Source organism: Myodes glareolus, chromosome 1, assembly GCF_982192425.1.
Source record: "Myodes glareolus chromosome 1, mMyoGla1.1, whole genome shotgun sequence".
Classification (NCBI taxonomy): domain Eukaryota; kingdom Metazoa; phylum Chordata; class Mammalia; order Rodentia; family Cricetidae; genus Myodes; species Myodes glareolus.
The window spans coordinates 143,575,112-143,599,296 of record NC_142026.1 but is presented as its reverse complement, the minus strand read 5'-3'; the positions used below and the strand labels follow the sequence as shown (position 1 = coordinate 143,599,296).

The 24,185-nt window shown below is 35.9% G+C and overlaps 1 protein-coding gene across 1 annotated transcript in view; it reads left to right on the top strand.

Moving 5' to 3' along the window:
- The window catches only part of Lnpep (leucyl and cystinyl aminopeptidase), a 98,977-nt gene extending 75,744 nt beyond the window's left edge, over window positions 1-23,233 (top strand). The window contains exons 12-18 of the mRNA XM_048421785.3: window positions 3,629-3,812; window positions 5,018-5,174; window positions 10,098-10,282; window positions 12,009-12,170; window positions 13,353-13,493; window positions 14,146-14,227; window positions 14,799-23,233. Coding sequence (XP_048277742.1) covers window positions 3,629-3,812; window positions 5,018-5,174; window positions 10,098-10,282; window positions 12,009-12,170; window positions 13,353-13,493; window positions 14,146-14,227; window positions 14,799-14,930 — 1,043 coding nt within the window. The 3' untranslated portion in view covers window positions 14,931-23,233. The remainder of the gene's footprint in view (window positions 1-3,628; window positions 3,813-5,017; window positions 5,175-10,097; window positions 10,283-12,008; window positions 12,171-13,352; window positions 13,494-14,145; window positions 14,228-14,798) is intronic.
- The last annotated feature ends 952 nt before the right edge of the window (window positions 23,234-24,185 follow it).

Below are 24,185 nucleotides of genomic sequence, written 5' to 3'. Positions count from 1 at the left end.
TTAGTTGCATTTTAATTTTTTCTATCCTCAAAATGTAGTAAAGAAAATGACTTTAGGCTTATTTTATTTCATACGTTGCTGCAATATAGGATCTTCTTTGTTTGCTTCAGTCTACAGTAGGGCTCTGCGCTTAGCTTGCTGGTTAAATCTTGTGTAGAAGTTATATTCAATTAGTTTCTTTGCCCCCTTTTCCACTGTTGAATAATTGTTGTACATAATAACAGGATAAAGGGAATCATTTTTCTGGTTACTCTAAAATTTTCAACCTTGTTCTTTCTACCTTTCTGTTACCTATATTTTTTTCAAACTTAAAATTCTTAACTGTAGGAGATACTTAATTTTAACTGGAAATTTTAATGTTATATTTCTGAAAAAGGGTATCACCATACCAGAAATATTGCTGTGAAACTAAAAGGTGTATCATTGGAAGGAAAAGCAATTAGAAAGAAGAAGAAGGGGAGGTGACTTACTAACATACCTTCATGTGCTGTTATCTGATCTTTTTTTCTACTTAGTAAGATACAGAGTAAAGCAGTGATACAAAGATGGGGACTTTTGCATGGAGTGCAGTTAAACTGTGTTCTTTGGTGACCCCTGGAACAGACTTGATGTCATATTTTCTAACTTTTTAGTAAAAACGTGTATTCTTTTTGTTTCAGTACTTCAGTATTTTTTTATAAAACAGTAGTTGATTTTCATAACTTACAAATGGTTTTTAAAATCACAATTAGATTATTTTGTCTGGGTTTTACATTTAAAATTAAATTGCTCGCTCTTTATTTTATTATTACACAGTAGACTGAAAGCTGAACTGCTAATCTGTTAATGATTATGATAAATTAAAAACATATGAGAGTGGTCTCATCTCATCTACACTTGAACTGGCAACCAGTTAGGTCTCTTATTAAAACAATTATTTTGATACCTATGGTTTTGAGGTCCTGCATTCTAGTTCATTCAGAAGACATGAAAGGTCTCTCGTTCTGCTGTTGGCTGTGTTGCTTATGTTCTGGCAACTTGAAGACAGTAGTAATATACTCCCAGCTGCATTTCTTCTCTCTGCCTTCTGGAGTTGGCCGTTTTGTAGTATAGCACATGCTCATCAGTGAAAATGATCATTATGCCACCATTTCCTGAACCTATCCAATGAGACAATTGTCGTGCTTATCATTTTTAAGTCAGTGGGGATAGGGCTATATGATCCTTCTTTCAGAGAGTTTGTTTTTAAAAGCTCCATAGAAGATTCTGTTTGCAAATCAAAATGGAAAATATTGGTACTTTTTGGACTAGCTAATTATACAATTATTCTCATCAGTTATAAGCCTGTTTATAATGTCCCTAACCTGGAACCATGACTTTTTTCATCACAAAAACTCCTCATAACTCCATACTACTCTGGAAAAAGAAATGAATTTATTTTATCTAATTGCTCTTTCCTCTCTGTTATTACATCAAAAATAAAAGAAAAATTAATATTTAATCTTTTAATAGAAAAGAATGAGTTTTATTAAGGCATAATTAGAAACATTTTCGTCTTCATAATATCCAAAATATCAGCAAAATTAGAGTAATAAAAAGAATCAGATAAATTTTAATAATTCATTCTTTTGAACTTGACGAACTATAAGTAAAACTTCAAGTACTAATATATCTTTCATTTTTGAAATGTGTTTCTAAAACACCTAGTATAAAAAATAATTCACTATACAAGTATCGTGATAGGGAAGTATTTGAAGTAATGTTTTAAAATAGGAGACTGGCTAAAGTAGGATAAGTTCTGAAATAGAAAGTTGGATAGTTGGGTATTGCGTATGAAGACAATGGAAGTGAAGGGGTTGGGAAGTCTTAAAGGTAAAAATGCAGGATAAACATCAACACATGTAGGATAACTGTAGGAAATACTACACTAATTAAAACAAGTACAGGGAAAACATGACATTAAATATACTCCACTATGGTATCATTGGTTTTGATTAGTGTTTTTCTCTTTTTAATTAATAAAAATATTTTTATTTTAAGATGATAAGATAATTTATCATTCAGACTTTAATATGATTTGAAACTATTTGTAATGACTTTAGTCATTTATTCGTTCATTTGGTAAAGATTTGTAATCTCCTGCTAGGTACTTCACTATATCAGCTGAGAGGTTAGCAGTAAAGGATCAGTGAACACACAAGGCTTTTTTTCTAGCAAATCATAACCTCAAGGTCGTTTCAAGCATGATCTCCTGCTGCACCTACATCCTGCTGTCAACTTTTAATAACGTTTTTATTAGTAATTCTAAGCATATTGAAAAGTCAGTATATTCTGTAGTCAGTTGCTTGTTGTTTGCATATTTTGTCCCCTACCCCCCCAAGAATTGGCATTTTTAACAATTCTTTCAAAACACACACACACACACACACACATGCATGTACATATGTATGTATATTTGTGTTAAAAAATACTTGGCACTATTCTATTATTTTAACTCAACTGTTTCTTCACTTGTGCCTAACAAAACCTTAAGCCTTTCCTAATTTTTATTTTGTTAGCCTTGAAGTATTTTCTAAATTTTGACATATTTTCCTAACTAGTATAATTAACTGTAGTGTGGAGTTGCGGGCAGGCCTGCTTTTCGCCTCACCCAGCTCCCGCACAGCTAGCTTAGTCCCAGAAATAACAACACACAAATTGTATTCATTTAAGCACTGCCTGGCCCATTATCTCTAGAGAGTTAGTTACTGAGTAACTCTCATATCTTGATTAACCCATTTCTAATAATCTGTGTAGAACCACGAGGTGGTGGCTTACCAGAAAAGATTCAGCATGTCTGACCTGGTGGCTGGTTCCATGGCTTCTGACTCATTGCCCTCTTCCCAGCATTCTGTTCTGTTTACTCCGCCTGCCTAATTTTCTGTCCTATCAAGGGCCCAAGGCAGTCTCTTTATTGACCAATGAAAATAACACAATAGACAGATAACCCTCCTCCATCAATTAACTCAACTGTTTCTTAACTTGTGCCTAACAAAACCTTAAGCCTTTCCGAATTTTTATTTTGTTAGCCTTGAAGTATTTTCTAAATGACATTTTTTCCTAACTAGTATAGTAAAAGACAAAAGTTGAGAAGGGACATATTTTGTATAAGACATATTTTATATACCGTTGCTCTACTCTTCACACTGTCCTTTCCCACCATCTCTCCTGTGCATATTTTCTTAAGATTTGTGTTTCCTAAAGTCAGTTAAAAGAATGGCATCTTAGGGTCTTGTATTTTATGAAGCCTCTGCAGACTGCCCTTCAGAGTGCAATATTTCTGTGTGCTTCCATGGAATGGTTTGTTTTCTTTTTCCACCAGTGACACTTAAGTGATATTATATCTGGGTGTTTTTATCAGACCTGAAAATCAGGTCTCTCTGCTCTCTTCATCATTTGATCTCCAGTGCCTGTCCTAGAGCTCATAATTTATGAGGATTAAATAATGTTTAAATGACTGACTAGCAAACTTCATTGACGTGTGAAACATATTGTACCAGCATGCAGGCATTTAGTTTCTTAAAAGAATCATGGATATGAAAACATGCCTTGTTAACCAAAGCCCCATGTTGTTTTTTCTCTTGATGATTTAATTTTTCCTTTCTTTTAGGTATCATCAATCTTACAGAGCAAGTACAGTGGGTCAAAGTCAACACAAATATGACTGGTTATTACATAGTTCACTATGCTGATGATGACTGGGCAGCTCTAATCAACCAGTTAAAAAGAAATCCTTATGTTCTCAGTGACAAAGACCGAGCCAACCTCATCAATAACATCTTTGAACTTGCAGGGTAGAGTATACTTGATTTACATTGTTATTGTTATTTTTTAAGATGTAATTGCAGTAAAGAACAATTCAGAAAACATTTTAAAATAACAAGTATATATTGACTATTAAATATAGTTTTAGAAGATTTGGAAAATGTAGGCATCTGTTTATGGTTTTCAGATATTTTATAATGTATTGGAAATACCAGCTGTAAACACATTGAATAGATAGGTAGCATAAAACAGGATCAACTATTAGTTCAAGAATAGATACCAACAAGCAGGATACATACTTTATTCAGTAAAAATATTGTAGGAATTCAAACTTCACATTAATTCATGAGAGAATTATCTTCAAGAAGTAGTTGGCTTCTGTCTAAAGCTTAGTGCTAACCTATTGATTGAATAGCATCTCTAATAACTGGAACATCCTTATATGTGTGTGACTTGCCTCCTCAGCTACTATGTACATTATAGAAACCCAAAGCCAAAAATGGCAGTGGCCTTTAATAAAGGTATCTTCTGAGTAATTTACAATTTTGGATTGATTCTAGGCCTAGAAACACAAAGAATACTTATCATTACTTTCCATTTTTGGCTTGTGTTTTAAATATGAAGTAGCCTTGTTAAATCCTTTCAAATATTACTGTTATAACTTCTACAAACTGCCTATTGGGTTTGTTTGTTTGAGACAGGAGTGTCACTGTGTAGCCTTGACTGGCCTAGAATTGGCTGTGTAGAACAGTTTGACTTCAATGTCGCAGAGGTTTACCTCTCTTCCCCACATAAGTGCTTAGTTTTTAAAAGTTACTCACTGTAAACTCACAATGGACCTTGTCTTAACAAATGTGGTAGGCTTATTACAGCAAGAAATGAAATCTGTCTGTTTTCTGATTCAGATACTGACTGATTTAGAATGATACTCCCAATCTTGTGGTAAATTGAAGTGAATAAAATCAATAGTAGTCATCTTTTCCAAGCCTGTGTGATACTTAAGTCAGTAGCAAATAATAGGTGACTTCTAAATCCAAAAATGAGCTGTTGTATGTCTATGTTAAAATGCATCTTTACCTGTGAGCCGCTTAAATATAATTACATGAGTCTAACTTGGTCTAATGTTACATAAACGTAAGTTTCTTGTCTGCAGACTCACTGACTCACTTTAAAGTTTCCCTCCATGTTATGTGTATCTCAGCAAATTTACACTTCCTATTAATTTATTCTTTAGCCTTGGCAAAGTGCCTATTCGGATGGCATTTGATCTGATTGACTATCTTAGAAATGAGACCCACACTGCACCCATCACTGAAGCCCTGTTCCAGACAGGCCTCATTTATAACCTCCTGGAAAAGCTGGGACACATGGACCTGGCCTCAAGATTGGTGGTAAGTCTTCCTTTTGTCAGTTTCTTTTGTAACTTACCTTTAATACTGATATTTGAATTTCTATTCAGGTCTTTACATGCCTTTTAAAAAATGAAACAGGGCTGGAGAGATGACTCAGCAGTTAAGAGCACACCTACTCCAGTCGGACAGCGAAGGACCAGCATAGGACCAAACTAGACCCTTGGAATGTTGGTGACAGTTGTATGGCTGGGGCAGACTGCAGGGCCGCCGGCAGTTGCACTAGGATTTATCCCTACTGCTTGTACTGGTTTTTGGGGGACCTATTTTCTTTGGATAAATACCTAATCAGCCTAGATATAGTAGGAAGGGCCTTGAACCTTCCCCAAAGCAATGTGCCTTACCCTCTCTGAGGAGTGGACGGGGGATAGGGTGGGGGTTAGGTGGACAGAATGGGAGGAGGGGAAGAAGTGGAAACTGGGATTGGTATGTAAAGTGAAAAAAAGATAGTTTGTTTTCTTTTTTAAAAAAATAGAAGAAAAGAAATTATTTAAAAAAAAAAGAAATCAAATGGTTAGATTTCAATTTCTTTATTTTGCTCATTGTAAAAATCTCCACTCTGGATGAAAAGTGCCAATCCTTATGATGAAGAGTTGGTTCAGCTTTTATATGAAATAGTATTTTTGAATATTAAAATATAGACATTTGACTGCTATCAAATGGAGCCATCTAAAAGGAAAATATCTTTGGGAACCCTCTTTTGTTTTTGCACACATTAAAATAAAGTCTTTTAGAAAATAGATCTCCTATTAATTTGTTAGTGGTCTTTTTAAAATGTAGTATGTTCTGAAAATTACCTCCTTAGGAGTTGTTACCGACTGCCCTCCCATGAGTAATGATGCTGGTACGTAGCAGTGACTGTACCAGTTTCCAAGGAGTCTTCGACTTAGTATTAGACTTCACCTTAAAACCAGTCACCTGATAGTGTTCAGCTGTTACCTTTGATACTTCAATAATAATTAAGGTAGTATATTAGTTTCCTAGTATTGCCTTAATTTATTACTACAAACTTGATATACAGAAATGGCAGGAATTTATTTATTATGCCTTTGGAGGCTAGAAGTCAAGGTATTGGCAGGGTAGACTGTCTTGTAAAGGATAATTTACTACCTACTTTATCTTAACTTTAAGTGAATGCTAGCAATCCTTGTGTTTCTTGTTTAAATTATTGTCATTTGTGTCCTATCTCTGTTGACAAGGCACTGTACTGTGTTTTTGTACCCCAATTTGACAGTTGTCATAGATATACCAACCCTTAGGTTAGACCCCATAGTAACCCTGTATAGCTTCATTTTCACTTGGTTATGTCTACAGAGACACTGTACCCAGGTAAGGTTATGTGAACTGGGGGAAGGTATACTACTCCATGTGGTATCAGTAGTAGCAGACAATACTACTACACATCACTCATTTTTAACCACTCTTGAAGGACACTGTTTTGAAGGGTTTAAAAAATACCCTGAAGGGAGGCAGAATTTTAAAGCTATCTAGGTAGTTAATTGCATGGTAGCAGAAGCCTTTCTTCCATATACTATTCCCTGTTCTATCTAAGATTAGTCTTAAGAAGCACTTGATAATTATCTCAAGCTATTCCTTTGCTGAAATTGCAAATTGGGTCTTTGGAATATTTTCCTGTTGGTGTTCAAGTAACTTGTCTCTTGTTGCATCTTCATCCTCTATGGTTTCAGGTATTTGTTTGGAACATATTATAGACTAGAATTCAGGGAACTGATGAGTAAAGGGCAAGGATGGGAGACTTGGTGTCTGCTTCTAAGTCTTGAACCCTTTTAGTACTATTTCATCTTAAATTCTTAGTTAAATACCAAGTTGACTTTAGTTCACAAAGAAGGGAAGCTTTAAAATTCTTGTTTATTCTTAGGGGATTTTGATAGCATCAAAACTATTACCACAATGTAGTTAGGAAGTGGAATGGTAGGCATTTTCAAGCCCTTGAGTCAAATATTCAAGTGTATTGGTATTTAGTATTGGTGTCTGATTAATATTTATGTCATTATAACCAGAACACTATACAGATTAATTTGTCATTTTGTTATGAAAGTTATGCATGATGTATACAGCATTCTGTGGAGTATGCTGTGGTATGGTGGGTAGGGTGTGGAGGTACATTTGAATTGTATTAAATTGTTAACATCTAAAGTTAATGTCTGGTTTTAGCCATATTCCTGTTTTATAACTTACAAATCTGTCATTCTCTTACATATGAAGCATTGGTGGGATAAACCTTTACAATAAAACTGGCAATTCACTTTTAAGAAATTTCGTTAACTTGGGAAAGAACCTCCCTGAGTGTATTGATGTAAAATTAAAACAGTAAATCAAAATTTCATATATAGCAAGTGTCAGCATCTTTTCCTGTTTTATTTTTAAAATAATTTTGTTATTGTTGCTGCATTTTATTGCTTGTGTGACACATCTCTTTATTACCTTCTTCTTCTTGCCATTCTTAATGAAAATAATGTTAAATCCTGTTGTTTAATCACCTTAACTTCAAGAGGCTAATTTAGAAACCATATGAAAAGTGTATTTCATTTTATGAGACAAAGGCAACTTGAAGCACCTACTATACTCTTATTAATATAAGTAATATTGAAGACATAACCTGATTCACTTATTTAAATAGTCACATTTAAAATAGCAGGATTTTTAGGAAAGTAGAATTATGTTAGTAAAATGTTTATCATATTTTCAGATGTACTTAAAATATTTTGAGAATCTCTCTTAATCATTTGGTATAAGAAGACTAGCAAAATCAAGCCCTCTCACTGTGGGGTGTGGGTGCTTAAAGCTTAGTCTAAGCATCCTCAAGTGTCAGGCTTTTTCTGCTCCAGTGCTTCAAAGTGCCATTCTCACTGGTGTTGCTGTGTCTCTCCACTGAGGTTTATGAAGATAGAATTCTAAGCTGTAACTTTCCCACATAATGTTTCTTTGTTTCTGATTATAAGTACCTTTAAATTTTCTTTGATTCTTCATTCTTTTGGGACAAAAACAGTAGACATAGGATCTGTGTCAATAATCAGGGATAGTGCTGTCTTTATGCTTTTGAGTGGGTTGATCAATTAAAGACAGCAGGTACCAATACAGACACATGAGCCCAGTAGAATGCCCTGCATTGACAGCTAGCATGGCCAGTATCTTCCAATTCCACGTTCTCCCCGTAACTCTCAAACTCTACCACCTCAAACATTCCACAAAGTATCTAGTCTCTATTTAATTGTCTTTAAACAAACAAAGGCAAGTTGATGTGTTATCATAAGCCTTGAGAACGTCTTATACCAATTCTTCTTGTTTTTAGGGATGGATGGTGACCTTCAAGAAGAGCATAATACTTTGAAAGAACTTAAACTGAATTTAGGAGATTAAAAGTTTTTTCATAACTCATCTATGGTACTTTATTATTGGGATGAGGTAGTGTGTTAGGGTTTTTGTTGCTGTGATGAAACACAACAATCAAAAGCAACTTGGGCAAAAATGTTTTTCACTGTATTTCCAACAAATTAGCCAACCAATTACTAATTAAGAAAATGCTCTGCCAGCCTGCCTACAACCAGATTTTACTGGGATAGTTTCTCATTTGAGGGTCCATTGATAACTATAGTTTATGTCAAGTTGACATAAAAGTAGCCAGCACAGGTAGGACGGTGGTGGTGATAGTAAAGTAACTGTAAGGAGAAATTCACTGGTGCTGAGTTACTGAGGAGAAGGGACATCAGTCGATTTTGTTTGTTTAAATTTGATCCTCCTTATGTATAGCTTGTAGATATTCTTTACAGAGAAAAAAAACTAAGCATTTTATATGAAAGTTTTTTTCTTCTAGGATTTCCTGGATGCATAGTTCTTACAGTACTGTTAAATCTGTGTATCTTCTCCCTCTGTGGTGCACAATAATTTGCAACATGAAAGGACTTCCATATTCTGTGAATAGCTTTTATGCTTCTGTGTAGGAGAGAGATTAAAGGGGGGGTTGCTAATTCTATGATACACATATATTTCACAATTGCTTCTCATTCAGAACTGACTGTAACAATGAATTGTATGGAATAGCAGATGAGATTGAACAATTGTCCACAGGGTATTTTGATCACATGTAGATTAAGTATATATAAATGAAATTTTATTGTCACTATAATTTACAAACAATTCTACTAAAATAAAATAGTGTACCATGTACACAAAAATGAAGAGTTAGAAACATAAATCTAGATGAATAACATTTGGATGTGCACTATACATCTATTTTTACATTTTTCTGTAACTTTGACTATTTTACATTAAAAATGGGAGTATATACTATTACCTAGAAACCTCATTTTCTTTTAAGTTTTTTTAGGTTAATTTGCTATGACCTTAAACTAGGTGGTATGCTAAATATGTTTAAGCATTAAATCATGAGTAAAGAAATGTATTTTAGCAGAACATGGTAACATTTACTTGTAATCTCAGCAAGAAAATTGTGCATTCAGGGCCAGCCTGGTCTATATTTATTGCAATAAATAGTAATTGTGGTATATTCTCTCTCTTATTTTTGAATTTGTCAATTCAGAAGTCATCAGGCAAGGAAATTCCAGCAGTTAGATGATATTTTAGGTAGGAAGGAAGGTAGCTTTTAGTCAGGTACACACAGAATAAAGGTTCTCTACAGTGTAGACATCATAAAATCTTCCTGAGTTTAGTTGTATCATTTTTAAGTCTTACTTGTCTGTAGCTTTGTTATTGGATACTTTCATACCAGCTAAATGTAGGCTTTATATGTCAGTTAATATTTAATAAACAATATCTTGTCATTTTTTCTTATTGGGTAAATCTTGGAGAAAATATATGTAGTTGCACTGATTTCATGATTTATTGAATTATTAATACCATTATAATCATATTTCATTATTATAGACCAGAATATATAAATTGCTCCAGAACCAAATCCAGCAGCAGGCTTGGACTGATGAGGGCACGCCATCTGCTCGAGAGCTTCGGTCAGCCTTGCTGGAATTTGCCTGTGCCCATAACCTAGATAACTGTGCCACTGAGGCCACAAAGTTGTTTGACATTTGGATGGCATCAAACGGAACTCAGAGGTGAAGTACACATCTACTTGAATGGGTCTTTCCATTCATTATTTCCTAAAGAAGGAAGGAATGATATTCCACTATATGCATGTGCCATATTTAATACATCTTTTTCATGAGATTTGAATTGCTTCTGCTTCTTGGCATTGCAAATCTGCCATGAATTTGAGCATATAATTAGCTTTGGCAAATTTGATTTAAATTCTTTCGGTGTATATTCAAAAGTGCTATTGCTGGATCATAGAGAACTTTTATTTGTTTTCTTTTATCATGTGCATATATATGTGTGTTTGTGTGAGTACACATGTGTAGGGAGCCAGAAAACAATCTTTAGTGTTAAGTCCTCAGAAACACTTTTTTTAGATAGTGACTTCCCCTAAATAGTCTAGATTGACTGGCCAGAGAGCCCCTGGGATCTGCCTGTCTCCTGAATGTTGGGATTTCAAGTTTATACCACCCCTTGACTTTATTATGTTGGTTCTGGAGATCAGACTCAAGTACTCATACATGCTCGGCAAGCACTGTACTGATTTAACTATTTTCCCTAGCACTCCATTTTTAATTTTTAAGGACTTTCATGATATGTTTCCCATAGTAATTATGTGATTTTATGTTTCCACCAACAGAGTATAAACATTCCAGGGTTTTTTGTTTGTTTGTTTGTATTGTTTTGCTTTTGCTTTTTGTTTTTGTTTGTTTTTATACAACATCGCCACCATGTGTTTTCTGGTTTTGTTTGGTTGATTTGGTTTTGAGATAGGGTCTCACTGTGTAACCCTTGTTGGTCTACCTCTGCTCCTGAGTACTGAGATTAAAACAAGCACTTTTATTTTTTGCTTAGTTTTCTGCTTTGTTTGTTTGTGTTTAAAACTTTTTTCCCCCTGTGGTGCTGAGGATCTAACTTACAGTCTCACACTTTCTGGACAAATGCTCTACCATTGATCTCTACCCACCTGTCTCCAACTGCCCAGCACTGGAATCACAAGTGCATGTCCCATACCCAGTTCTGTTGTACCTGGGTGTTAGTTACTGAGCTCAGGTTCTCATGCTGTGTGGCAAGTACTTTAAATGGTGGTGATGCACGATATCTCCACAGAAAACCTTAATTTTCTGAGGTTTTGGTAACAGCTGTTTCTCAGAGTATGATGGCTGTCTCCTCTCATTTAGAAGTGAAATGACTGGTGGGGTGAGCAGTTAGGAGAAATGTTCTGGATATGATTAATTCTTTCCAGGTTCCTAATTGAACATTTTGGAGCAATGATTAAAATATTTGGAAAGCTGAGACAGGAAATTTGAATAAGGTTCTGAAATCTGTCCTAGCTCTGAGACCTAAGTAAAGGCAGTTGGGTTTCATCCCCTTCCTGCCTCCCAAACATACATTTGCAGCTTTATTTATACAATCACATTTAGCACACTATATTATAATACATATAGTTATTCTGTGTACTTTGGGATAGCCCATGATCTCCTACAGAGAAAGGGGTATGTTTCATTCCTTCCCAGTATGCAGGCACATATCTTCTCAGTAAATAATTATTATATTAAATTCAACGTATGTTCTTTAAGGTCATAACTATAGGAAGGTAGCATCATTGAATTACCTTTTTACTCATTTCTAAAAATTGTATGAAGATTTACAATTATTATTTGGACCCAGAAACACTACCAGTCAGCTCCTTGCCTTTGTAGTCAGATATTTTTCCTTGTTATTCTCATGTTTCACTCTCTTTTGTAGCCTGCCTACTGATGTCATGACCACTGTGTTCAAAGTTGGAGCAAGAACCGAGACAGGCTGGTCATTCCTCTTAAGCATGTATTCCTCCATGGGCTCTGAAGCCGAAAAGAACAAAATACTTGAAGCTCTTGCCAGCTCAGAGGATGTACAGAAACTATACTGGTATGGAACCATTCAAAGAATACGATACAGAGAAACCAAAAGATAAAAGCACTTTGCTCTTTAGGACAGGAGCTAGTTTTCTCTTGAACTCTCACCGACTTGTTCGTAGACCTGAATTGGGCAAGGTTGTGATGAGTTTTCATGAACTGGGCTTCAGTTTGAGGATTGAACCTTAACAGATGGTTCAGAATGCACTCTATTTGAGAGATTTGAAGATATTAGTAATCATAAACCCCATTTGTGCCCTGCTGGGAAATGTTGTCCTCCCTTGGCATGATGTGCTAAAATCTGCTGTACTAGATATCAGTCTACTCCTGCTGTCACTTTGCAAATGTAAACACTTCAGAAAAAGAGAACTATTTTTCTATCTTCCTATGAATTTATTGCTCATACTTCTTCCTAATGTCCAACTACCTGACCTAGGAATGGAAACATCATGTGGGTGAAAGAAAGGCAGTAAGACCTGACAAAAAGAACAGGAAGAGACAGAGTTAAAGGCTCAAGTGTCCAAGGAGATTCAAAGTATATGCACCTTAGGACATAGATACTGAAAGCCATACCAGGGATAGAGGGAGCATCTTAGCTTCATTGCTTCTCTTATATACGTTCACTCAGCTAAATCCTAACAGTGTCCCAGAGGCATCCTTGGACCCTGCCCAGATCCACTTTCTAAGTGATACTTTGTAAATAAGCATTATCTTTAAAGCAATGGCTAGACTCTGACCTTAGCACAGCATACTATAAACTCCCATTATACATATACAAACAGCACCTGAACACAGAGAGTAAAATGTGAAAATGCTTCTTAGGACCCTTCACCTTGTCCTCTTTTCCTTTGTTTTTTAATAGTATCAGGTCTGTGGTTGTGCAAGCTGAAGTATACAGGCTAAGTATTCTTGACCTGAAAAACCAGAAAATGTGCTAGTTTCCAAAATTGTAGTAAGTTGCAGAATTTTTTCCTTGATATGTTGTAAATCATTATATAACAACAAAAGTATGTGTATCATGATGATTAAAATAATTGGCAGATTTTAACTGGTGTACTAATCTTAGCCTAGTCCAACCTGATTTATTTTGAATCAGTAGAGGTTTTCATTGGAACCCAGTGCTAATACAAGTTTGGTCATCACTTCAAATACAATAATTTTAAAGGCTAAATCTGTTTTTTTTTTTTTCCTTCAGGTTAATGAAAAGTAGCCTTGATGGTGATATCATCCGAACACAAAAGTTGTCACTTATCATCAGAACAGTGGGCAGACACTTTCCTGGACATTTGCTGGCATGGGATTTTGTTAAAGAAAACTGGAATAAGCTTGTACATAAGTAAGATCCTTGTGGGAGTGACTGAATTCCATATTCTCAGACTGTGCATTTGCAATAGTAAGATCCTTGGGGAATGACTGAATTCCATATCCTCAGACTGTGCATTTGCAATAGGCCCCCAGTGCTTTGCTGGCTTCTGGGTTCTGATTTGTCCTAAGTGGGGAAACACTTCTTAAGCAACAACTTTCTATATTTAGAAGCATTGCACTTAGCAGTAGTGTCCATTGAAACACTGGTCAAGGCCAAGTACACCTTACAAGCTGCTCATCCTAGCACAGTCCCAGACTATTTCAGAATAGTTGCTATATGTGTTAGAACTATTTCTTGATTGCCAAGGCATCAGTTAAGGAACCACACTTAGCTAGGTAGCACATGTAGGTGCTTCATTCTTCTCTTAAAACAATAATAATGTTTCTGGGTATAGATGATTTTTGAAAGCCAGATTAAAATTCTATCTGAATACCCCAAGCTCCTGCCTCCTTTCCTGCCCACTGGCAGTAGTGTGCAAAGACACCCCAACTTCTGGGCTGTATTTCCAAGAGAAAAACCTTACTCTGCCTTTACAATATAACATTTCCTTCACGCACTAGAACAGTTCTTTGGTTGTCAGAACCTGCTTAATTTTTCTCTCTTAATATTTGTGTTTCTTCAGGTTCCATTTGGGCTCTTATACCATACAGAGTATTGTTGCTGGGTCAACTCACTTGTTTTCAACGAAGGCACATTTGTCTGAGGTTGGTTGTACAAAATTCTAGGAAGAAAGCTGCATGGTCCTCCCCTTAGGCTGCTCTGTTTAAGTGAAATAGAGACTTTTCATGCTAATTCCAGTCTCTTCCATCTTCTTTTATCAATGGTAATGATTCTGCATTGAGATTATTTTTAAATGGTTGCATGTATAGCAAGGAGGTAGAGTGAAATTCTGGTTCCATTCTCAGCACTACTTGCTCTCTCCTCAATACAAATAATTGAAGTAGTAATGAAATTATTTTTGAAGAATTCCATTCAAAATGTGAATTTATTTATCAAGTCTAATTTTAAATTGCTTTAATTTTCTTCAGAGTTCTTTTTTTTATTTTAAGAAATAATATGGAAAGAAGAAGTAATAGACACAGGAGTAAAGGCACCAGCAATGAAGAAAAGTTTGATTTTGTTTTTAAAATCACTTCAGATATTACCACACTTGATTGATGCAAATGCTTTGGCTGTAGGGCTGCTATTTCCAAGGTGTCAGACCTTGGAGCCACCATCACAAGGTCAGGGGAACCTCGGTCTTTCCTGTTTCAAATGCTTCTCTGGTGTTTGCAGGTCCAGGCCTTCTTTGAAAATCAGTCAGAGGCAACCTTGCAGCTTCGCTGTGTCCAAGAGGCTTTGGAAGTTATTCAGCTGAATATCCAGTGGATGTCGAGAAATCTGAAAACTCTGACATTGTGGCTGTAGCACACACAGCTGACCTTCCGGTGCCCACAGCTCTGCTGGTTTTGCAAAAGTTGAAGTGAAGGCAGGCATGCTACTGAGTTGTTTTGCACTGTTAGGCGTTCTAGTTAGCTCAGGGCCCAATTGTATTTTTCATGTCTTTTCTGAAGTGTGTGTAGGCAGTAAGTAATTATTTATTACAAAGTTATATTCACCTGTATGCCCACTATCTACAAAAACAATGAGTAATTTTGCTTTGGACACACAAATGGAGAAAAAAGTCATATTTGAAATTGTGTTCCATTTCTTAGTGTCCAGAGAGTTGCTGACACAGTGCAACCAAAGAAAGTCTGCTGTAAGAACTACCGTATTTGCAGACCGTTGATTGGTCAGCTAATTGTTGCGTCTTGTTGCTAGATGCACCTGGAATGTGGTAGTTAGCCTGGAAGAATCAAGCAAAAAGGCATTGAAGATACAGCTGTAGACAACTGACCTCAGGTGTGCAGGTCTGCCCTGATTGGGGGTCTTTTAAAAATGTTTATATCTATATTATAATTTTTCCTGCAGAATAACCAGGTTCTAAAGAATTTTTCTTGTTTCTGTTGAATTGAACAGATGAACATACAGGTCCAAAATCTCAGTTTTCCAAATATTTAACACTTTCAGCTTCATCTTTATGGCACTACTGTAAGAAGGTGTTCTGAACTGAGTCAATGTTCATTATTTTATTCATGAATTCCAGTACCTTCTGACTCTATACACTTGGTTAGTCCTGCTGGAAGACTTTCTGCTGTAGAAGAGTATTTCTATGCTTTCGCAAGCTTCCTGTTAAGCAGCACTGGTGTTTTTGTCGTTATTTTCCCACCAAGAATATAATTTGTTTAAGTTGCCTTTTGACCTAACAAATCATACCATTTTCTCTGTGAATCATACCCATGTTTTGTTTTTTTTATTTATTTATTTTATGTTAGGATGTATATTAGAAGCATTTCTCAAGAAATTAAAGCATTTTATTTTAAAGTTCACCATAGTACCTTAAAGGGACAATGAGAATGTGCAAAAGGAATAGTTGAACATGTGGTGGGCTATGAATTCTTTTTTTCACTGTTTAAAACAGTGATTTTGTTTAGTTGAAAAAAATAGCTTTTTTTCTTTTCTTTTGGCCAAACTAATGTTAAACAGTGGCCAAGGATCAAGCAAAGGAATAGTGAGAGAGGGTATCCAGAGCAGAATGTGGGCGTTTTCACTCCTTTTGAAGGAGAAATACTGTACTTGAATTTTTTGAGCTATGCAGACTTATTCCTAGGTTGTTGTGTTTCTTTGATTCTTAGGAGAGAAGTTTTCTTCTTAATAACTCATGAGAATTCTATATTTTGTTTGAAAGCTGTCCATGTACATAAAAAGGGAATTACTCATTTGTGAACACTGAGAACACTCCACAGTCAGTCAGACCATAGAAAGACCACTTTTTTTATTCAGCTGTTGTAAAGTTAGAGTACGTGGAGTTGAATACAAAGTTATAGTTTATTTTATGAAAATATTTTTATATAAAAAAATTTTAATGGCTGACAATCTGAAAATAGCCTACTGTAATCCTGGTGTTTGTTCCCAGTTTAGTCTTTTCTAAACATTTTTGTGTTTTTGAGTAGAAAATGTTATTCCTGAGAATCTCAGAATCATCTTGATATCTTCGTGAAATAGTTAATTGCAGATCTTTATTTCCTTTGTGCTTTTGGTAAATGAATGATAGTTTAGTTGATACTGAAGGTTAGGGGGGTTTTGTATTTTTAGAGTGAAGGAAAAATACTCTTGTGGGTTTGGTTGCCTCTTTTTGGTTTTTTACCATGTTGTATTACTAAATTCTACTTTGATACAGAGTTTAACTTTTGCTACTTCTCAAGACCAGTTCAATCTTGAGATTTACCTGCCCATCTTGGCATTGATCCTAAAATCTATGTAACTCTACATATGGAAAATCTTGTCTTAAATAATACTTTCTTCCATGTATGAATGTGAATATGTGTGGTGTGCAGTGTTGTACATAGAGTCTTATGAGGATATGTGCAAAAAAAAAAAAAAGAAGAAGAAGAAGAGGTAATTCTTGATTTATTGCTGTCAGAAGCTATTCATTCCCAGGATACTGGAGCCATAATATTTTCACTCTTACCAATAATCTTCACCTCAATTGTTTTTAATTTTCATAGACCTCTTCTTAATTTCCCCACAGAATTCTGTAAATTTTCATGTTTTGTTAACCTGCTCATGTGCATCTTCTTACAGCTAACTCAAAGTCAAGAATGTAAGGCTGAGAGATAGCATTTATAGTCTGATAGGTATATTAGTAGCATTCAGATTTTCCTCCTCCAAAATTTACTTTGCATTCTGTACTTCTAGGAAGGAAGATTGACTCACAGGAGTCAGCTTGTGCTTTGAGTATAATACCTGACATCATTGGGTAGCAGTTAAGAGTGTTCTGTTGACTGCAGAGAAAGGGTGTACTTGAATGTAATGTGAAGGCATATATTGATTATTTTAAAAAATAGAACTGGAAAAATAGAAATTCTAGGTTTGTGGAAAAAAATTCATTTGGAGATCTGAAAGTTAGGAATTGGAAGAGGTAAATTTACTCTACTAATATGGAGTTAGCTATGATAAAGTAATGGCAGTTTACCCCCAGAAACTTGTGCCTTCTTCTGTCTCATTTTGTCCTTAAAAATGAAATTGTATTTGTCAGTGTTCAGTGTTTACAAACTTTCTTGCTATCACAGGTTCTATCTAACTAGTTTTCTTTGTCATGTGTGTTTTCATTTTATGAGACTTTAGCCACTATTAGAACAAAAGCTTCCAGAAGAGTCCTGGGTATAAAATAGAAATCCAGCTGCATCAGGTTTACTGGGTACCAAACAATTCTTTCTGATTGATTATTAGGAAGCAAGAAATAAAAATTAAGTTTTGTGTTTGTTGCATGATTGATATTCTGTTGTTGAATTGGATTTTAATGGTACTTAATCTAAAGAACCAAGAATGATAATTTTCAGCCAGACTGCTGAGCACTTATATATGAACATGTGTTCCATAGGTTTCAGAGATGGCACAGTACATCTCAAGTGCACTATTACTGAGGACTGCAGTCCCAGACTGAGTTCACAGATAGGAAAGGGTTGATTTATATGGGCCTCTAAGAACTGGGATCATAGGTATAATGTAGATTCCCCCCCCCCCCCCGCCCCGACCTTACTTTTATTTATACAGAATAAATTCTCTTTTTTGGAAATGTTCTGTCTTCTTTGATTTGTAGTTCTTAAAACTCAGGTATATATTTTTCTGGGTTTTGTGTTCTTTTGTTTTGTTCTTAAATTTGTGAAATATTAAAGAAGTACAAAATGAAAAGTGGAGGTCTCAAAGTATGACAAATCTACTCTTTTCCCCATCCCTTCCTGCCTAGTTGGACAATAATTAGCAGAATAAGTGATTAATTTTTAGAGGGTTTGTGGGAATTTGGGGGGGTGATGGATACTTTTGAGACATACACATGTACTTTTGTCTGTTTTATATTTTGTTTTACAGATTTTGTCCTGGTAAAGAGTGAAATACTGCTCCCTGATAATCTTTCCTCTTCCCATGTTACCTACTGTAGGTAACAGCTATAGAGTAATTTGGTTTTAATTTTTGAAATGATGTTATGAGTTTTCAAAAGGGGAGCAAGGTAGTTTCTTTTAAAAGTGTGTAGAAACAATTTTGCTGCTATTTGGGACTTACTTATTGCTGCCCTCCATACATTCTTGTGGATGTGTACATAAACCATGCAAGCCCACACCAATGCATTGGCGATAACAGAATAGTAATAGTGCCTACTGTCTTGTTCTAGTCTTGGGAATGTAAGTTGCCTCTTATCCTTTCAGGCACATTTATAAATGCAATACTATTTTTTATATATTTCACTTAGACCTTTTTCTTTGCATAGATAACTTAATAACCATTGTGATTGAGTATGACAGATTTTTCCCTTTTCCTTGTTGCCTCTTAAGACAATAGCTAACTGTTTTGTTTGGGAATAGTGTGAGAGAGAGTAGAGTACTGCTTACTGTGACTTTTTATTACTAATTATATTTGGTCCTATACCCTGGAAATGCATGTGAAAATACCTGATGAAATGTAGAAGACTAGATGTAAGCAGTCACATCTTCTCACCTTTTGTTGCCTGTTGGCAATAGCCATTAGAATGGCTATATGGGTGTGTGCAGGGAAGTGTACTTAATGCCTGTATATATGTTCTTACTACTGTGTTATATAAATTCACTAGGTGCTCAGAGTGGAAGGTACCAGTGGGGTTCAGATGTATAACAATGCCCTCTTTTCCTTTCTCTTATTGTCTGGGTGCAATACTTTTTAAAGTATTTTGAGTTTTTTGAGAGTTGGATTTGGGTGTTGAGGATTGTTGTTTGGTTGGTTTTTGCTAGGCTGGAAAAGTAGTTAGGGGCAATAGTATATACTTTTTAAGCATAAACATGCTATTGCTGCATTTTTACCTCCTTGCTTTCCCTGTCCTTTTTGTGAATTTATGAGGAAAGTGGGGGATCTCTCTAAGAAGTTTCTTCCTTCTCTTGCATTGGACATGCATTGCAGTGAGTGTCAAGTAGCACAGACAGTGCTTTGGGGCTGCTACTGGAGGTGGAGGTCTGGCATATGCTTTCACTGTGCTTTTGCTATGTGCTTCTTGGTCACTGCATTTTATTGGGTAGCTGTCCTTCACTTGGACTTGGTTCCTGACAAACCATTGAGCTCTGAATTTAGTGTCCTATCATTCTTATTCCATCAGTGTGGGAAAGATTTTCTTTTCATTTTTTTTTCTTAGCTTTAGGGGGGACTAAGGGCAGGAAATACACTCTTACAAATGTATATAATTTTGTTACTATACTATATTATTTCATTTGGTACTGTGTCCTTTACATGGACATATAGGTACCTAATGAGACGTGGAGGTCCGGATGTATGAAAACTTCCTCTTTTCCCCTTTCCTCATTGCCTCTGTAGGCAATTGTAGAATAGCATAGATTTTCTAACTCTCTTCCACCCAGAGGGGTGGAGTATGTATATACTTTAAAAATGTAAATATAAATTTTTAATTCTTTTCATTGTTGTTGTTAACTTCATTTGTACCTAAATCTGTCTGTGGACACTTAGGTACATAAGGAATATCGAGGTTCATTCTATGAAAAATCTCCCCATCCCCTTCCCTCATTGCCTGTCTGGGCAATGGCTTTAGAGTAGTTGTGTAGCTTTGGCATAGGGGTATGGGGTGAAAGAGTTCTGGGTTTTTACTTTTTTAAATGTATTTAAAAGTTTTTCAACAGTTATTTCATTATTTCACTTCCAGTGTGTTTTTGTGTTTCAACTTATTGTCAAATGAAGTGAGAGTCTATAACCCAGAGTCATGGAACATCTTTCTTCACTCTGTCACTTGTGCCATACTGTAGTAGTGTATGAGTACTATAGGGCTTGGGTCTTTGTTTTGTCTGTCTGTTGCTTATAACACAGTTTGTTAGAGAAAAAGTTAACCATGTCTGTGTGTGTGTGTGTGTGTGTGTGTGTGTGTGTGTGTGTGTGTGTGTGTGTGTATTGTAAATACCTTGTGGTGTTAACATCATTTTGGACCTGGTCCTTGTCATGACTGTTTTTTTTGAATATTACTTAATGAACACTGAGATTGATTCTATGAAAACTCTCCACACTCCCTATCCCTCATTGCCTGATGGGCAGTGGTAGACTAGCTCTTTTGTTTGCTTTGGGGGGGAGGGGTCTGGGTGTACATATATTTTGAATGTATATAAATAATTGCTACAGTCTATATGTTATTCCACATAGCACCAGTTCTTTGCTGGGATTTGTAGGTACATAATGAAACGTGGAGGTCCAGACGTATGATAACTCTCCCCTGCTCCCTTTTCCTCATTGCCTAGAGAGGCAATAATTTTATAACTTGTGTTTTTTTTTGGCAGGGGGAGGGGAAATTTCTTAGGTTGGTAGTGGTTAGGAAAAAGGGATAGAGTGCATGCTTTTAAAATATATTTTTATGGTACTGATTAGGCCCCTAGTCCTTTGCATGAATAAATGGGTACCTAATCAAAACTGATGATTGGTATATGACATACCTCCCATTTTCCCCATCCCCTTATGCCTGTTGACAATTGTGAGTAAAGCAGTTTTGTGTTTTTTTACTTAATTGTTTTGAATTTATATTTTTGATATTAGACTATTCTTAGTATAAATATTTTTGTTTATTTTATTTTGTATTTAGTCCTTTGCCTAACTGTAAAGGCCATGGTGAAAATGAATTTTATAATATAATAGAGCATATCCTTTCTTGCCTATTTCCTCACTTAGCACTAACTAGTTTGTGGTTTGTTTTTTCCCGGTTATTCTCTAGTATATATATTTTTAAGGATACAAATATATACACATACATACTCAATTTTCTCACTTGTCTTCATTGTTTCCCTTAATATTTATTCCCTTGAAGATTTCTACATACACCTAGGAAAGAACAAAGACTTGTTACATCTTGTGCACATGACTGGAAGTGTAGCCCTGTGATTCCATATCAAATAGTGGCAATGCGTATGCACCAAATAAGATGGGAGAAGATGCTTAGATGTGGCTGCATTGTGGAAACTAATCAGACCCAGCAATTCTAGTGTTGATTTAACTTGAGATGGTGAGATGGTGAAAGGCCAGCTTTGGTTTTGTAAATACCAGAAAATCAGAGGGCAGTGCTGAGTAAAAGTGTGTTTAAATCTGCTCACTGCTTGAGGTAAGTTATTGAAGCTCATGAGCCAATATTCTTGTTTCCTGTAACTGATTTGAAGAGCTCTTAAGAATGGTGTTGCTGTGAGGCCTAAAATTCAGATTTATCTCCAGAGTTCTGTTGCATGTTTTTGTGTACCCAGGAGAAGTAATTGTGATCATTAGAAATGACCATTTGAATGATTGCTACTCCTCTGGTGACTGACAGACAACATGGTCCCAAAAAGATTTTTAGAAGCAAGATCTTTCTATCCTAGATCATCCACAGATGGCAGGGCAAATTGGGCCCTTCTTACCCAGAACTCTTTTGTGTGGCTTTATCTCTTTCCCTAGTTCTCTATTAATTGAATCATCCCTATTCTTTTTTTTTCCCTTTTGCCTTCAGTTCCTTTATTGTTATTAGTTTCTGTCTTAAGTTGTACTCACAAATTTAAGCTAATGCTACATCCTAGTTAGCTTTGTGTTTCTGTGTGCATCTCATGCAACTGAGCCTGTATGTTTGCTTTCAGCATTCTTAGATTTCACATTGTCTTTTCCTCCACCACATGGTAAATGTTATGACTACACATTTGTTTGCCTCAAAGAAAATGCATGTACATGCCTCCCCCATCCTTCCTGTGTCTTAGCTTTGTTTTGTTCTCACTTTTTTAACCAATATTCCATGAAGAAGATTTGCCATATCCATTTAAGAAACATTGAGTGATAGATAGGACTCCTAGAAATTCTCAAAGATGTCTTATTTACCATATCAGATTTCTCAGGAATGTGTTGGAAATTAGCCTAGTAACATTGTTGTTACTTATACCTGCTGCTGTAGGAAAAAGTTATTCATGACACATTTACCTTTGATCATAAATAAAAGAGAAAGGGCCACCTTTTTGGAGTTAGTCATGGTAGTCATTAGTGATATTCTTGAATTGCTTTTAATTTGAAATACTTCAAAGGAAGTAAAGGTCATGGCTTAGCTCAAAGAAATGCTCCAGAATTTGGGCTGTATAAATCATCAGTAAAATAATTGTGTGTGTGTGTGTGAGAGAGAGAGGGGGAGAGAGGGAGAGAGAGGGAGAGAGAGGAGAATTGCTACATAATTGGAGCATTTGCCTTCATCAACAAATAACGTTAAGACAAACTGTAGTTGGGGATGTCTTGATTAAAGCCAAGTGTTCCTTGTGGCTGTAAGGAAGAGTCTCTTGCAAATACTTTGGAAAGTAATTACTTGGAAACTTAAAAAGGTATTACTTTTTTTTAAAATTTAAACACCACTAGAGACCGTCAGTTCCTTCAGTCTGAGTTTGTGGGTAGAATTCTAAATTTGTATTCTAATCCGTCTTTTGTGGAAAATTTTGAAAATAGTATGTATGTGTAATATTGTATATGCAAATTGTGTTGTGTTACTTGTAAAGGGAAAAATGCTTATTTTTCTTTGTACTTGTTTTGCATATGACCAGCACTAATTAAACGGCATGTTTAACTACAAACACTTGCTTTTTTTGTGAAATGATAATAAAGTATTTAAATATAAACATTGTGTGGATTCATCTAATTAGGCAGAATATATGTTGTATTTCATCCCAGATTCTGAGTTCCATCAGAGCTGCTCCCATATACACTAATGTATCTAATTTGCTTCCTGCCTTACCTAGTTAGTGTCTTTAACACATAAAACTCAAAGATAACCTAAACTGACACTGTCAGCATTTTGGGCTGAATAATTATTTGCTTTGAGAGACTGTTGTGCACACCATAGATTTTTCAACACCCACCCTGACTATTGATGTCAGTAGCATCTACAGATAATCAGCTGCCCATAGCAACCTCTCATTCCCCTGGCCCTTGTGAGAACAACAACAAAAGAATGTTTATTTCATATATAGACAATTGTTCTCTGCACTGGCAGTTATACAGTAACAGTTAGGGGGCTGGTTTTTAGGACAGTTACTTTTGCACAGCAGCAATTCTTAATGAACACTTAGATTCTGAAAGTAGCAATGAGCTCCATATCAATTAATACACTGCCTAGGTTAGTGTTAATCCATTGAAAGCTAGCAGTTCCCCCTGCTTTGATCATGCAATTAGGAATACAGGTACCAGCCCGTCTGGAAGGACTCTGTTACAGTTGTGTTCCTAGCTAGGGTCACAAAAGTAGTCTTCCCTCTCTATTGTAAGCTTCCGCACTTTTTTGTGGACACCCGAACCTCAAAACAGGAGCGCGCTTTCCTGACTCGAGCCCACGAGAACGGACACATGTCCTAGGGGTTTGAACAGACGACACACACACAAAGAGACCGGCTCATCTGTCGAGGAGCAAGTGGCAAATGGCAGCTTTATTAAGCATAAGTCGGGTATATATACTGTGGGGCAAAAGGACACCAGCCCCCCATCAGGATCAAGGAAAGAGAAAAGTCAGGGGGTCGCACCCAAGGTCGGACAGCAGCTGAACAGAGAAAAGAGGAAGCCAGGTGGGCGTGCTCAGGC